This window comes from Canis aureus, chromosome 7, assembly GCF_053574225.1.
Source record: "Canis aureus isolate CA01 chromosome 7, VMU_Caureus_v.1.0, whole genome shotgun sequence".
In the NCBI taxonomy this organism is placed as follows: Eukaryota; Metazoa; Chordata; class Mammalia; order Carnivora; family Canidae; genus Canis; species Canis aureus.
The window spans coordinates 10288846-10304826 of NC_135617.1; the positions used below are offsets into that span (position 1 = coordinate 10288846).

The 15981-nt window shown below is 35.6% G+C and overlaps 1 protein-coding gene across 4 annotated transcripts in view; it reads left to right on the forward strand.

The window, feature by feature from the left end:
* The window catches only part of HACE1 (HECT domain and ankyrin repeat containing E3 ubiquitin protein ligase 1), a 108232-nt gene that overhangs the window by 67641 nt on the left and 24610 nt on the right, over positions 1-15981 (forward strand). For all 4 annotated transcript variants that reach the window (XM_077902948.1, XM_077902950.1, XM_077902949.1 and 1 more), the window contains 4 exons: positions 10488-10599; positions 10689-10786; positions 10995-11082; positions 15372-15521. In XM_077902948.1, the coding sequence (XP_077759074.1) occupies positions 10488-10599; positions 10689-10786; positions 10995-11082; positions 15372-15521 (448 nt within the window). The remainder of the gene's footprint in view (positions 1-10487; positions 10600-10688; positions 10787-10994; positions 11083-15371; positions 15522-15981) is intronic.

Below are 15981 nucleotides of genomic sequence, written 5' to 3' on the forward strand. Positions count from 1 at the left end.
TTATAATGGTGAATAAGTTTTCTGTCATCTTCCATCATGTTAAATAATTTTAACACTGTTCTGAGTGATGAGAACAATACTTACTTTTTGAACATTCTGGATATTGAGTATTTCCACATGTTCCTTAACCTCTTGGTGCTACATTTTTCTCTTCTGTGACCTGGGGATGATATGAATCCCTTTTTCTCAGTGTTGGGAGGATTATGTGTAAAAATATGTGTAAAGTGCTTAAAACGGTACCTGGTTAAACAGGTGCTTTAAGAATTATTAGTTAACTAATTATTGCAATTATTGTTATATTCTGTATTTGCATTATTTCATTTAATCCTCACAGTCCTTGAGTTTCCCTATTTTATAGGTGGGAAAACTGAAGTTCTGAGAGATTTAGTAATTCCCCTAAGATCACAAACCCAGTAGTGACAGAACCAGGATTCCAAACCATATTTATCAAACTTCAGAGCCCTCACTTGAATGTATCACCTCTGTGTAATGTTTTTTTCTCTCCTCTTTTACCAGAGTTTTAGAAATAATCATTAAAACTGCAAGCACTTTATATTCTAGTTTGTTTATTAAAATTTATATGCCCAGTAATTATATGATAACAGCAGTACTTTTTCAGTACTATTAGAATTATGGACAAAATTGTACAGTTAAGTCTTATTTATTTATTTATTTATTTATTTATTTATTTAGTTTATTTTGGTAATCTCTACACCCCAAATGGGGCTGGAACTCATGACCCAGAGATCAAGAGTACATGCTTCTCTGAATGAGCCAGCCAGATTCCCCAATACATTTAACTTTTAAAAAGAGAGCATTTACTCTTTTTTACTGAATAGGCAGGTATTAAAGGGCAGAAGTTAATCTCTCACCAGTTACCTTCATAATAGTATTTTTATTAAGACTTAATAAAGTAATGTTTAAGCCTTTTGAACCAAAACTAGTATATAATTTAGCTCACATGAAGAAATTTACTAGTGTTCTACAAACTGCCTCAAAGATACCCTTTGTGGTCTTGGATATTGATGATACTTAGTTTTAAAACTCTTGGCCTTGTGTTATTGCACCACCCTGGTCCTCCTTTGGCTTTTCTAGCTATGTGTATCATTCAGTAAGCAGATTCTCAGTCCTAACCTGTGATCGTAAACTCTGTTCTAGGTGTTTGTTCTCTGTATCTTTAATCTCTTGAACAAAGAACCTTACTTTGTGTCCAAATCCAGATCTGTTCATGACTCTATTTCCAGTGCTTCAGCTATGGCACTTTCCAGTGCTAATTTCCAAGCTCTTAGTAAGTACTAAGTTGCATCCCAAATAACCCGAGATTCAGGTTATATAAAACCTCATTAATTATCCTACCACCTCTGCCCCTAGGACTATGGGGGTAGATTGTGAGGGGAGAGTATTCCCCGTTTAAGCTGTTTTTATCATTAAGTTCTATCCCTAGAGATCATCTCTTTTCATCTTTATTCAAAGGAGTAATGTCTTTCAGATTTCCTTTTTGTTTCTCTTTCATCTTATGACCAACTCCTTATCACCCAATACTTAATAAACTGCCACTTAGATGGTCTCCCTTTAACATTGCTTCTACTCTCATTTTAATGACCACATTTATCATGTTATATCCCTCTGACCAAATACCCACAATGGTCCCTGTATTCTTCACTTGATTCTAAGGATCCATAATTATGTCCTTAAGTGTACTTATACAAACTTATTTCCTTCATTATGTGTAGGGATAGGACTCTGGTTATGGCAATTACCTTAACTGCATCTTCTAGGGAGACGTACAGTTGTTCTTTCTGTGCCTTTGTGTGTGTGTGTGTGTGTGTGTGTGCCTTTTTTGTTTTTGTTTTTTTTTTTTTTTTTTGGACTCCCTTAGCCTGGTGTGTCTCTTCTCCCTGCTTGAGCACATCTTACCCAGCTTTATGTCCTGGCTCAAACTGTGACTTCATGAAAGTTTTGTACTTTCCTCATCTGCATAGTCTCTACATTCTTAGTGCACTATACCATGATAGTGGAAGTCTGTACTTCACCATTTAGAACGTGATATTATATACATATTGTTTGTCCTATGTTGGCCTTATCTCTTTAACTCTATTAAGAAGTTAAGGTGTATTAAATAATTTTTCACAATGAAGTTGAGATTTTTAAAGCTGTTATGTTACCTGCATTAGGTATGTAATACTTCCTGATTAATCATAAAAACTACAAGTCACTTGCAAGTTTGCTTATCTGACATAAATGTAGAGACTTCTTTACTGCAAGAGATCTTATTATTCAGTTTTTAGGGTGGAGGAAGGGAAGAAAAAGGGTAATAGTTCTTTTCTAGTTGCTGTATGTCTTCTGTTGTGTGTCAGTCTCATCTTACCAGTAACCGGTGTCATGGCTACATCTGCCCTTGTGGTTCTGAGTGATACCCTTCAACAATAACCATGAAGACTTTGAAAATATAAAGGTTTATTACTTACAGAACCTGGAATTACTCAGCATACCTAGGGCCATGCTGTGAGGTCACAGGTAGAGAGAAAGAGCACTCCTGAGCCTGGGGTTGAGTTAGGAGCTAGGGTTTTGAGGGCTCACTCTTTATTGGTGAATTTAAAACATAAGAGCAGGAATTTAAAGCATGGGAAGAGAAAAAACAAATTCCCCAAATGGTTAATGACTAAAATTAACCTAGATCTATAAAACAAAGGAACCTCAGTATGTTGAGGTAGTCTGGCACTCTTAATCTAGTTTTGTAGCTGGCACCCCCTCCTCATGATAGCCCATCTTTGGAGCGGCTGCCACAGCAATCAAAGTTTAAGTCAGTCACTTGCATTATGAAAAGGAAATAAACCCAAACAACTGTCAGTGTTTACAGACTATGAGGCATTGGACTCAATAGTGAGGACCTTAAGTGCCTGGGTAACTGATATGCCAAAGTCTGTTGCAGGGCATTTTGTAACCCACAACATACACATCTAAATATAATTATAATTGCAAAACTTAATAATTATGCAGGCAGTAGTCTGAAATCCAGTCTGTAGCCATTGTCTCAAACTGGAAAGGTCCAGCCATGACAATAGATCAGTTAATTAAAAAGTTGTATCTCATTTCAGGAGATGGTCATGCAAGTGGATTCCCAAAATTAGGCTTGTATTTATAAGAAATCAGGTATTTAATAAAAGGCATTTTTATGGAAACAAAGGAAAAATAAAGGCTAATGGTTGGAGCAAATTATAAACCAAATCTGAATCCTGGAGGCAGGATTTCTAGATGTTAGGCTCAAAGCATCTTTGCAGTTTGGATTTTCTGATGATGCCATCAAGTGTTGAGATAAACTCACTATTGCCCACACAGCAACACGTGCAAGTATTGTCTATATATGAAGTATTGTAATGATTTTTCTGAATTTTATATCAGGTTATTCCATTCTAGCTCTCATGGCTTTGGGAAAAAGACAATTTTAATTTCTCTGTGATTCCAAGTCAGAAGGGTGGGAGAAAAATAGGAAGTGTCAGTTTGGAGAGTTGTAGCCAAATACTGGAAGATACTAGAAGAGTTCATGATCTGGTTCAGTTTACAGGTGAAAAACAAAACCTCAAGGACAATTAAAAGCACTAAAATCTGATATTCACAAAGGTGTATTACTGAAACATAATTTTTACTCTCTGTAGTCACCCTCATTTCTATCAGAGATGAGGAAAATAAGGCTAAAGGGTTTGTTAAGAAAGCTCAGTCTCTTTAAACCTGGCCTGCTTATTTACGAAAGTGCAGCATGAATAGCGATTGATCATGTAGTAAGTCAGCTCTGGTGGATTTTTTCATAAGGAGTCTCAGATTGAATTTTTAAAAGCTACTCAAGGCTGGGAAGCCAAGCTAAGGACTTGATGTCAGACTTCACCTATAATACCAATAGATTTGGGTGAATTCCTCATATTTTGAGGTTCTTAAAATATTCTGATGTTCCCAGGCCTGCCAGGAAGTGACTTTCCTCACTCATCTGGTAAGGCTGCTGGGAACCCTATAAGTAAGGTAAAACTTATTTTCCCAAGGGGCTTAATTGGTTCCATAAAGTCAGCCTTACTTTTTTAAAGCTGTTTGGTCATATCTGAATATATGCATATCTCTCTCAAATATGACATTCCGTTCAAAGCCTTTTTTTTTTTTAAGATTTTATTTATTCATGAGACAGAGAGAGAGAGAAGCAGAGACAGGCAGAGGGAGAAGCAGGCTCCATGCAAGGAACCTGACGTGGGACTCAGTCCTGGGACCCCAGGATCACACCCTAGACTGAAGTCGGTGCTAAACCGCTGAGCCACCCGGGCTGCCCCATTCAAAGCCTTTGATAGTATAACCATTGTTTCCAGTTGTGTCGTGATACAAGAACAGATTATGTTAATAACTATGCTACTGTGAAAATTTAAGAATACTCACCGTGAGAGTTTCCAAATTCTGGAAGGATCAGATGGAAGGTAACAGTGATTGTTTCATCTTTGTTCACAAAGGCATTCTTCCAAATTGCTGTAAGTAGCTTAAGAGAAAAAGTTTCCTTAAGTTTGGAAAACAGAAGATTAAAGAACCAACAGTGTTTCAAAGAAGGCTCATAAAAAATTATAATCATTCTCATCAGTTCATTCAGTCCCAGTGATTCTTCATCTTGATCTTTTGTTAGCAGTTTTATGAATCTAGTTTTTCCTTAGAGTTCTTTCCTTTCTTACCCAGTTCAGTGATATGATCTGAAAGTTATCAGAAACCTGGGTTTGTCAGTGTTCTTTCCAGGAATCTTCTTGAAGATGAAGAAGCACTTGTGCAAAAGCATCAGAGTGAAACAGTAACTGTCTGTAAAGGATAAAAAAACTAAAAGACTTAAATATGATAAAGATAAAACACTTGAAAATGCCCATGTTTAAAGATCTGATGAGAGTTAATTATAACACAACTAATAAGGAAATTTGGCTATTTCTGTGACACACATTGTAAGATGATAACTGGAGTGATGGCTGAAAACATTTTGTATCAGATTTTTAGGAATTCAGTAGAATTTCTTGAATACTTATATTGATAGCATATATCCATTCATACAAGGATATCCAAAAGGAAGGTTCAGCATTATTTCTTATTTGACAGTGCTTCTTATGTAGTTATCATACCAAATAAGCTAAATTCACTGTTTATCTTTTTATAAAGAGAGTGAGCAGATCTTTTGAGATGTTCCAGGGGTTCTGTAGAAAATTCCAGAGTTATTTCCAGGTCAGAAATACATTAGTTAGAATTTGATTTTGGGAATTTAGTCAAAAACATCAAAAGGTTTTGGACATTTGACTAAATAGGATCACAGATAATTATGAAACAATAATTATCTACTTACCCAAAATGACAAAAGATTTTTAAAGGTATATACAGAAGATTACATAGTTTGGAGCAAAATTCAACTACTTTAATATTGAGAAGATGCTGTTTGCTTAAGTAATCAAAGACCTGATCAAAACAGCATGAAGTACAGGTTAATTATTTTGATAAAACACAGAATCTTTGCTTTCTAGCTAGATTACTTAAAAGGTAAGGCAAAAGCTTTCATAATCTGTTATCAAGAACTGACCAGTACTCCCAAGAAAACTTTGTCCTTTTAACACATGAAAGAAAATTATATAAGCATAGTATTGATATTAAAGCTTATAAAAACAAACAAACCCTTGTAAACAACAATTCGATTTTAGTCAAGTCAACCACAAGGTAAAATTCATTCTTTCTTCTCTACTTTCTGTACCATTTTATCCTTTATTTTCCTCTTTGCCATTCTGAAATAACCAGTTTTACTTCAGACAAATTTCCTTTCTTTTCCCTTAATAAATATACATCTTCATACCTCATACCTTCTCATAACTAAAGATATGTCCTACCTTCCTTGCATGCAGAGAGATGTTTCCCATATTATTTCTAGTAGTTGTAATTACATAGATTAATTAGAACTCTTAGCCCTCAGAAACCTTAATTTCTGATAAAAAGTAAAAAGCAAAATTTGTGAATTGTTATACCAGCATTCTTTAGGTTGGCAAATTTATGTGTTTATATTTCATAATTTCTATCAATATATATTTCCCCATGGTACAACTTTTCAGTGTCACAAGACATGCTTACTAACAGACCCAAATATCTTCAGTTTCCTCTGTGATAAGAGGTCAAAAGTAGGTAAACTTCGACTTGTTTTGCAATGAATGTTTCAGTATTTTATTTGGAAATGATTTAGACATTCAATGAATTCCCTTATTCAGCAAAATTCTAGGGGTGAAAGTTAACAAAAATTTTAGAAACTAGTTTTAGCTGGACATAACACATAATTATTGCTGAAAAGTTCATCTAGAAACTCTTATACCATTTAACATTTATCTAAATTACTTGATCACACCAATTATGTTTAGACTGTCCATGAAAATCTTCATTAGGTAGCATCATGCCCAGCTACTTTACTTGCTGACAGATTTTGTAATAGAGATAACCTGAATTTATTTGACTAGTAAATCCAGGTACAATACATTTTTATCTGCATTTTATTTAACATATTTCCCATTATATTTATATGATCTCTATGTTTAACATACAGTACATATATGTGCATGATATAATTATGTTAATTATATATTATATATAGGTTAATATATAATCTGCATTTTATTAAATATGTGTATATCTGAAGACATACTTTTTAAAAAATTAAGCCACATTTTTTTTTTTTTTTTTTAGATTTTATTTATTTATTCATGAGAGACACACACAGAGAGAGGCAGAGATACAGGCAGAGGGAGAAGCAGGCTCCATGCAGGGAGCCCAATGTGGGACTCGATCCTGGGGACTCCAGGATCACGCCCTGGGCCAAAGGCAGACGCTCAACCACTGAGCCACCCAGGCATCCCATAATTAAACCAAATTTAAACTAGCTTTTACTTCCCAAAGATTATCCCAGATCATGTGAACTTGAAATATTTGGGTTAGTTTCAGTATTACAGAGTTTTAGGAAGACTTAATTCATAAGTGCTTATTTTTAAGCTAATTAAATAGAGTTCTTTTGCAAATTAATTTTGGCAGTACCATCTAGAAGTTGAGAGAAGAAAAAAATCATATACATATAACATATGCATAGATACACATAAACATACAGGCAGACGCAGAGACCTGCAGCATCAATTCCAGCATTCTAGTCATGAATCAGGTACAACAGTATAAAACTCACTGTCGTATAAATAACAGCTGAATCCAAATTGGCAGACAGAATAAGTTAAGGTTGCCTGCTCCAGTGGCTAAAGCTTTGTACTAGTATTTGTGGAGACTTTTAAGGTTTGTATTTATCCTTAACAAATAATCTTAAGGAGGCTGGGACTAGAGTTTGGGCAAAAGAGCTTTTATAGCATTTTGTATTTTAAAAGGCTTTCCCCTCTTTTTTCCCTTCAGTCTCTGGCAACTCTGGGCAGAGTTTTAGTTACCTCCTAGGGTGTTTACTTTTCAAAGTCATTGTATTTACATCTTCAAGGGATAGAGAAAGAATATAAGTTTTCTTCTAGGAGTTCTAGTGCTTTTTTGATGGTTTCTGATGTCAAAATAAAATGTAGTAGTGCAACCCTGTATTTAGGGGGAGTGCCTTGTGAAATAATCCTCTAGACTCAAGGTCAAATGGGGTTTCTTCGGGTTGGAAATGAAGAAGGGGTCATCTGGATCACTGTGGTCATAGAAATGATGAACCAGTTGGACCATGGGAATTTTGTGTAGTAGGAGATGGGCCGCTTCTGGAAGCCTTAGCAGTGATCACTGTGATGGGAGGATGGGTACAGTGCCAGACAGCACATGTCCAAGTGAGAAGAGGGAGGGCTAGAATATGAACATCAATGGCTCTAGGGGCCTTTGTCTTCCTATTTCCCTCTTCTTTTTCAAGAGAGGCCTTGATAACCCTACCCTGTCTGCTCTTCCCTTGATAGCAGGGAAACCTCATGAAACATGTTTATAGTTATGCCCTGTTCAGCAGAAAGCTGAGAGGGCTCAGAATCTGTACTCTCTCAGAAGGAATGAGCATTATAGCCCAGATGGATCTTAAAGAAAGCTATGGGTTTTAGAGTCTTCAGAGATACCACCCAGTTGGTGCATTTTAGCCGCTGCGAGTAACAACAGTTCAGAGCCTGTTCCAAACAAACAGGAAAACCTGCAATAATCAATTAGTTCTCCTCTTTCATGCTGCATAAAATATTTAAGAAAGGTTTGAATTTATATCAGTTAAGATATAGCTTTTGATCTCAATTTCTACTTCTTGTTTTTATCCTGTTACCTTAATCTTACTGGAAAACTAGTTAACCAGGAAATTTTGGATGACATCACTGTCAGGTAGGTGCTCTTTGTAGGTGGCACTTTCCTTTTCAGGGTGTCTCAAGAAACCTCTTCGGAGTTGGAGTCTGCCTTCGGTAGCATGATATGCACAGGGTCTTTGGGAAAAGTCTGTAGGCCTCTGGAGCATAAACCAGAGTCTTGGCATTTTGGTGTGCATAATTGAGTAATACCTAGGAAGCGTCCACGGGGTTTTGTATTTATCAAGGAGCTGGTGTGCCTCCTCAGGGTTCTTTGATTCTTTAGGACATTTATATTTGTCCATTAATTTTTTAGCAGTACCACACTTGGGATTGAATCCATAGTATCCTATTGGGTCAGGGGACAAGTAGCAATGGTGGTGAGTGAAGTGGTGGCACAGAGGCTGTAGGCCTCTGTTGTATGTTACCCCTGTGGTGCTATTGGCTTCCATTTGCAAGGCTGTTTCTCTCTTCTGAGTTAGGACATCTATTTGGGCACAACCCATTTGACTCAGTGGTTGCAAGTGGAAATCTCCACTTCCTCCTTAGCTAAGGGAATCATTTCTATCTACCTTTGGCCCAGAACCTTCCTTGGGCAGTGACAGTAGCCTTGCAGTCTAATCCACCCTCCCTCAATATCCTTGGCTTTGGAGGACCCTTATACATATTGTCAATTAAGACCTTTATAATTAGTAGTCTGATCATCTCATTAGACCATATGGCTTTAATCATGCTGCTCTGGGGATATTCTTGCATTATTACGGCAGCTGTGACCTTTTAGGTTGGATACTTCAGGCAACACACAACACAGGCGATGTGTGAAAGCACCTAGCAGCACAACAGACCCCAGCTAAAGCTGCTTCTTTCTCAGATGATGAGTTTGGCAATTAATAGGCAAATTGTAGGTAAAAACAGTCCTGTTGGTTAATTTTAAGGGCAATCACGCAGTCCTGCGAACTATGCCAATGGTTGTATATTGGTCTCAGCCTGTCGATAACAAGCCTCAGCTTGTGCCTAGACCAGCCCTTGTGGTTCTTATTATGGTTGCAAAATGCCCTTTAACATTAACCATCAGGAAACTGAAAAAAATATATAAAGGCTTATTACTTATGGGATCTGGATATTACACAGCACACATGGTGGAGTTGGGGGAATGGGAGAGTGTGTGCATATGTGCAAGCATGATAACACACATGGGCCTGAGGTTCTGCTTTTACTGTGGTTGAGGTGGGCGCCTAGGGTTTCACAGACTCACTATTGAATCTAAAACATACAGGTGGGAATTTCAAGCACGGGAAGGGGAAAAACAGGTGGGCCAAATGGTTAGTTATAGAAATCAACCAAGATTTCTAAAACAGAGGAGCCTCCATGTGGGAAAATGGCCTGGTTCTTTATCAAGTTATGTGGCTGGCGTTCTGTTTATTTGAGATAGCCATCTTTGGAGTAGATGCCTCTTTGAAGTGGTTGCCTTGGCAATCAAGGTCAGGCACCTATGTTAAATAAGAAAAAATATCCCAATAGTCAAGGTTTACAGTCCATATTCAAAGAATAGAAATAAGAGTAAAGTTAGATAGGGGCACCAGGGTGGCTGAGTCGATTAAGCATCTGACTGTTGATTTCAGCTCAGGTCATGATCTCACAGCCCTGGGACCAAAGCCTGTGTCGGGCTCCAGGCTCAGTGCAGATTCTGCTTGAGATTTCCTCTCCTCCCTCTACCCCTCCCCCAGGCTGAGCACGCACTCTTTCTCTATCAAAAAAAAAAAAAAAAAGAATAAAGGTAGAAGATTATTTTCATGAAGAATTAAGTGTAACATGCAATGTAATTTTTCTGGATTTGGAAATTCATTCCTAAAAGCATTGTTGGGCTTAAAGGAAATTGGGAGTAATGCCATCAATTACATATCTGATATTAAGTTTTTAGATATAACCCAATTTATCAAGTCTTTTCTATTAAAAATGTTGGTTATTTAAAAAATACTCTTTGTGATCAAAGTATTTCAGCTAAGATTTGCCTTTTTGTGAATAGGTTTTGAAATGTCAGAACATTATCTAGAACTATTTATTACAAATAAAGGTCTAAGAATGATTATTTGTAGAAAGGGCATTAGTAGGCTCATTACATAATCTGATAGTAACTGAAATATTGCTAACATATTTTACTGTCATTTGTTGGGGTAGCCATTTAAAGATCGCTGTGAGTGGTTCTATGAACATTTGCACTCAGGACAACCAGATTCTGACATGGTGCACAGGCCAGTGAATGAAAATGATATCCTGCTTGTTCACAGAGGTATGTTTAATAAACTGATGTGTGTGAGGCACAAAATATTAGTTCTTTGAAGTTCTAATATATAAAATTAACCAATGCTACATATTTAGATTCTATTTTTAGGAGTAGCTGTGAAGTTGTGTCAAAAGCAAACTGTGCAAAGCTAAAGCAAGGAATTGCTGTACGGTTCCATGGAGAAGAAGGCATGGTAGGTATAAAAATAAGTGCTGTTATATAAAAGATATAAAAGATATAAAATATTTTATATATAAAAGATTGAAACGCGCACTTGAATAAAGTTTAGTACATAATTGAAAAGGGAAGAAATTAGAAATGATTTTAATTTATTATTATTCAGAAAAAGATTTCCCCATAATATATTTTGTTGATACTTAATTTTGTTTTCTTGAACTCAGGGCCAAGGTGTTGTGCGTGAGTGGTTTGATATTCTGTCTAATGAGATAGTGAATCCTGATTATGCATTGTTCACCCAGTCAGCTGATGGTAAGTTGTACAGTCTACATGACTTTTTCTGTGGCTTCTCATTCTCAAACTACTTCAGTGCACTTTATCCTTTGATTCCCATAGTAATTCTATGAGCTAGGTGTGGAGTATTCCCATATCATAGAAAAGAACATTGAAATTCAGAGTTTTTATCTACATTAACATAGTTAATGAGCAGTAGGATCATGAGTGGAACCTGATTCAGTCTAGCATTCTTTTTTTAAAAAAATATTTTATTTATTATTTGAGAGAGTGAGAACACAGATGTAGAGGGAGAGGGTGAAGCGACTCCCTGCTCAGCAGGAGTTTGATACGGGGCTCAATCCCAGAACCCTGGTATCATCATGACCTACCGAAGGCAGACATTTTACTGACTGAGCCACCCCAGGGGCTCCTCAGTCTAGCATTCTGTTCTCTTAAATAGTTGGTTCTCAAATATTTATCTCAAGGACCAGTTCTGGCTCCAAGGAAGCTTTCATCAGTTCTTTATAAAGTAAAACTAAATTATCCAATTTAAGGATTGTCCTTAAACTACTTTTTTGAGTTAAAATCTCCTTTTCTGAAATAGTGCTAGTAGATGGACTTAAATATTAATTTGGAAAAATTCAAATTTGCTAACCCTATTTGAGTTTCCAAGTCTTAAAATTTTTTTTTGTATATATATTTTTTTGGAGTTCAATTCGCCAACATATAACACCCAGTGCTCATCCTGTCAAGTGCCCCTCCACCCTGTCAGTGTCCGTCACCCAGTCACCCCGTCCCCCTGCTCACCTCCCTTTCCACCACCCCTTGTTCGTTTCCCAGAGTTAGGAGTCTCTCATATCCTGTCACCCTCTCTGATACTTCCCACTCATTTTCTCTCCTTCCCCTTTTAATCCCTTTCACTATTTTTTATATTCTCCGAATGAATGAAACCATATAATGTTTGTCCTTCTCCTATTGCCAAATCTTAAAATTTAATTGGTCATAAAAAACAAAGTCTAGAAATCATGGTATTAAATTTTAACTTATAATCTACTTATGTATAGTAACTTAGTTTTCAGTCCTTTTAAAAGATTGAAACCTGGCCAATTAAAAAAAGCTCTTCTTATTTTATAATACAGATTAACTGTTTATTGAAATAGTGCTTCTGACTTGCATAATTCTAATTTGATATTGTAGGCTAAATGGAAGTGGTTACCACCTCATCTATATGAGGAATACTTGACAATTCTCTAACTTGAGAAAGACATACAAGTGAAGAAGGGATTTCAGATTGATTGATTGATTGATTGATTTGGGATTTCAGTTTTAAATGCTTTACACAGTTGCTTTTATTTCCTGAAAATTATTTCTTTCGTAATGTTTAAGTTGTTTTGTTGTTTTATATATATATATATATATATATATATATATATATATATATATATGGAGAGAATGCATCATTAATTGTACCTTCTCGTCTCTAACCAAACCAGCAGGCAAAACTCCACTAAGAAAGATGACTTTAGGAGTGGTAAGGTGGTGGTGGGCTGCAGTGATGGTAGGGAACAGGTATTCACCTGTGTGCTGGGCTCCTCAGACACACATGGTCTGTTTGAAGGTATTGAGGAATATGTGACTATCTGCTTTAATTCTGTAACTTCTGATTATTTGCGCTGAGGTGAATTTGGTGTCTTGGTTGTTTTTATGACAAGTTTGAGGAGGTGCTGCATTTAGTTAGGCCTGATCTTTGAAAAAAGATTTAGCATTAGAGCATTATATTTTAGATTTATTTCATTTCTTTATAGTCCCTTATTCTGAGTCTGTCTGTTTAGTTTCATACCTGAAAAAAAAAAAAACAGATTTGGTGTGGAATCTTCAGTCAAGGTAATTTCTCTTACTATGACTGTATTAGCAGAGCATTTATTGAAGCATAGAGATCATAAAGATTGTGATTTGTCCTTTTTTGTAAGCCATGTAAGTCTTCTCTTTGGGGTCACAGTATTCATAAATTAAAATCTCAGTGAAATGGTTCCTTGTTCTTAAGTTTAGTTGACATGAAGGGACTTACATTACAATTTTCAATTAAAAATTCCAGAATGTGGGAAATGTTTGGATAGTCCTCATGTCTATAATAATTTCTTTAAAACTTGCTTTCTAATTAAATTAAAATGCTTACTGTAGCATCTCAGCCTTTGTCCCTGGGTGTGAGTCCTGCTCTGCTCCTCTTGTTATCTTGGGCCAGTAAATGTAACCTTTCAGGATCTCAATTTTTTCCATTTGAAAATGGTGATAATGAATGTTTTGTAATGTGGTGAGAGACAAATCAATTAGCTGTTATGTAAAAAGTGCTTAGTCTAGTGCCTGGCACATAAAAAGCAGAAATAATTATTAGAAGCTATTATTGTATGGAAAATGATATTTTCTTGTTCACTGGGATTTTTCTGAGGTAATGAAAATAGCTGTGTCATAGTTACATTTATTTTGAACTTAAAACAGAACCCAAACTTTGTGTTCTGTTTTAAGTGGTTTTCAAGTTAAAAACCTATTACTTCTTTCCTGAATAGTTTTAAACTATTACTGCAGGAAAAAAATAGATTTTTCCCCCATTTGTTTCCTTCTTTATTTTTTTTCATTTCTCCTTCTCCTTATCTGTTCTTTTTAATAACATAGATTTCCAAGAAAGTACTTAGCAAAGGAATCACAGACCTAGGGGACAAGGTTGAGTTATCAAAGATCTTTGCTGATCGATTCATCGATAGCCTTAGCATTCACTATTTTTAATACCCTTAGCATTCAAAAATATTTGTGACTATTCTTATATTACTATATTTTTGGCATTATAGTTATGTTTGTCCTTGAAGTCTTTTTTTCATCTAACAAAACTTTTCTTTGACTTTTCATACCCAGTCTTTCGCATGACTGGGAATGATTCTTAAAAGGTGCTTGACAGTGAATGACTAGCTTCATGTGGCCCTTTTAAGTCAATCAACCTTAAGCTTCTAAGTTTTTACCTTCGATCTAAGTAAACTGATCTCAGCAATGTAGTTCTTGTGCCAGTAGTGAAAAGTCAAAGATCAGCAATGCACAAAGTAATTATTGTCAAAATAATATACCAAATGACCAAACATCTCACTTTCCAAAACTTTCCACTTTTCCTTTATTTTATGTTATTTTTGGATACTATTTCATTAGATTAAGCAGTTATTCTTTTGTTGGGTCTAAGTGCCTAGAACAGTAGTAAATAGCAAAAGCTCAATAAATATTTGTTGAATGTATGAGAGTTGTGTTCACAGTTAGTGATCATTACAGAAAAATACAAAAAGAGTTCTTTAAAGTTGAGGTCTTGGTATTAGATTTTCCACTGCACTAGATTGTTTTTAGACTTTAGTTTGCATCATCATAAAATATAGAACATAAAATCTACTATTTTAAATTCACTAGCATTAAGTATGTTGGCAGTGTTGTGTAACCATCACCACTATCTATTTCCAGACCTTTTTCCATATAAGTGGAATCATACTAGGTTTTGACAGTAATTGGTAACTCTTGCCTTTGCCAGTGGGTGGCTCAGTTGCTCAAGTGTCCAACTCTCAGTTTCGGCTCAGGTCATGATCTCAGGGTTGTGAGATCAAGCCCAAGTCGGCCTCTGGGCTCACTGGAGAGTCTGCTAGAGATTTTCTCTTTCCCTTTCCCTCTGTCCTCCCCCGACTTGCACATGCTCTCTCACCCTCTCTCAAATAAGTAAAATCTTTAAAAAAAAAAAAGTTGATTATTTGTTGCGAGGAATAATCAGTTGACTTGTGGATTTAGGTGATTGGTAAAAGGCATTGAGTTCATCACTTAAGAACAGTTGTAGTTTACAATTTTTAGTTATTCTTTTTTAGTGCTCTATTCCATAAGGAGCAAAAAGTGTGAAAGTCTACTGCACTGGGTGTGTATAGATGAATGAAACTATGCCTGCCCTAATTCACAGCCTAGTATTTCTATACTGCTGAGGAAAATGTGTTAGGTATGTTATCTTTTAGTATATTATTTCCAGGATCTCTCTGACACATCTTCCAACTACTTTCAGTTAAAAGTATTCTAAAATTTTCTCTGCAAAGATTTACTCTGATAAGTATGTGTGAATTAATGATTATCTTCTGACAATTCCATTGTCATATATTCCACAAAGAACATTCTGGTGGAAGTTTATACATAATGTAACCCTGGTTTTACTGAAGTTGTATATGAACTGATTTATCAGCACTGAAAATGATCTTTCTTCTACATCTGGATTCCTAGAAATAAATTATTTCATATTTATTTCATATTTATTTTAATAGGAACAACTTTTCAGCCTAATAGTAATTCCTATGTAAATCCTGATCACTTGAACTATTTCCGGTTTGCTGGACAGATCTTGGGATTAGCTTTGAACCACAGGCAGCTGGTCAACATTTACTTCACAAGATCGTTCTATAAGCACATTCTTGGTATGGCTCTACTGTTATTTCCATAGGCATTTATTTAAAATGTTTTTCTTAGAATCTTAAGGAAAAACTAAGTAGATAAGTGGTGGTGTTTTGGATGAGGTAATTTTTATTTCACTTGGAAGCTATCTGTATATGTAAGGCATTTGGGAGCCTGGGGGAGTAAAAAAATCTTTTTTTGCTGAAAAAATTGTTGATCATTTTAGTGTATATATGTTTATGCTGAGGATGCATTTTAGTATGAATACACTTAAGAGAATTGGCACTTTTTGAAGGATCTGATAATTTTCCTGTGTAGTGATTTCAAAGAAAGATTATATTATAAAAATGTGGAAAAACCCACAAACTTAAAGTTAACAGACTTCCAAATCCAGTAATTAGCCTCCATTTTAAATCATGCTGTGAATTGGATTATATTTTGCAGTTTTATGGAATATCTGTAGAGGGCAGTATTTTACCATTA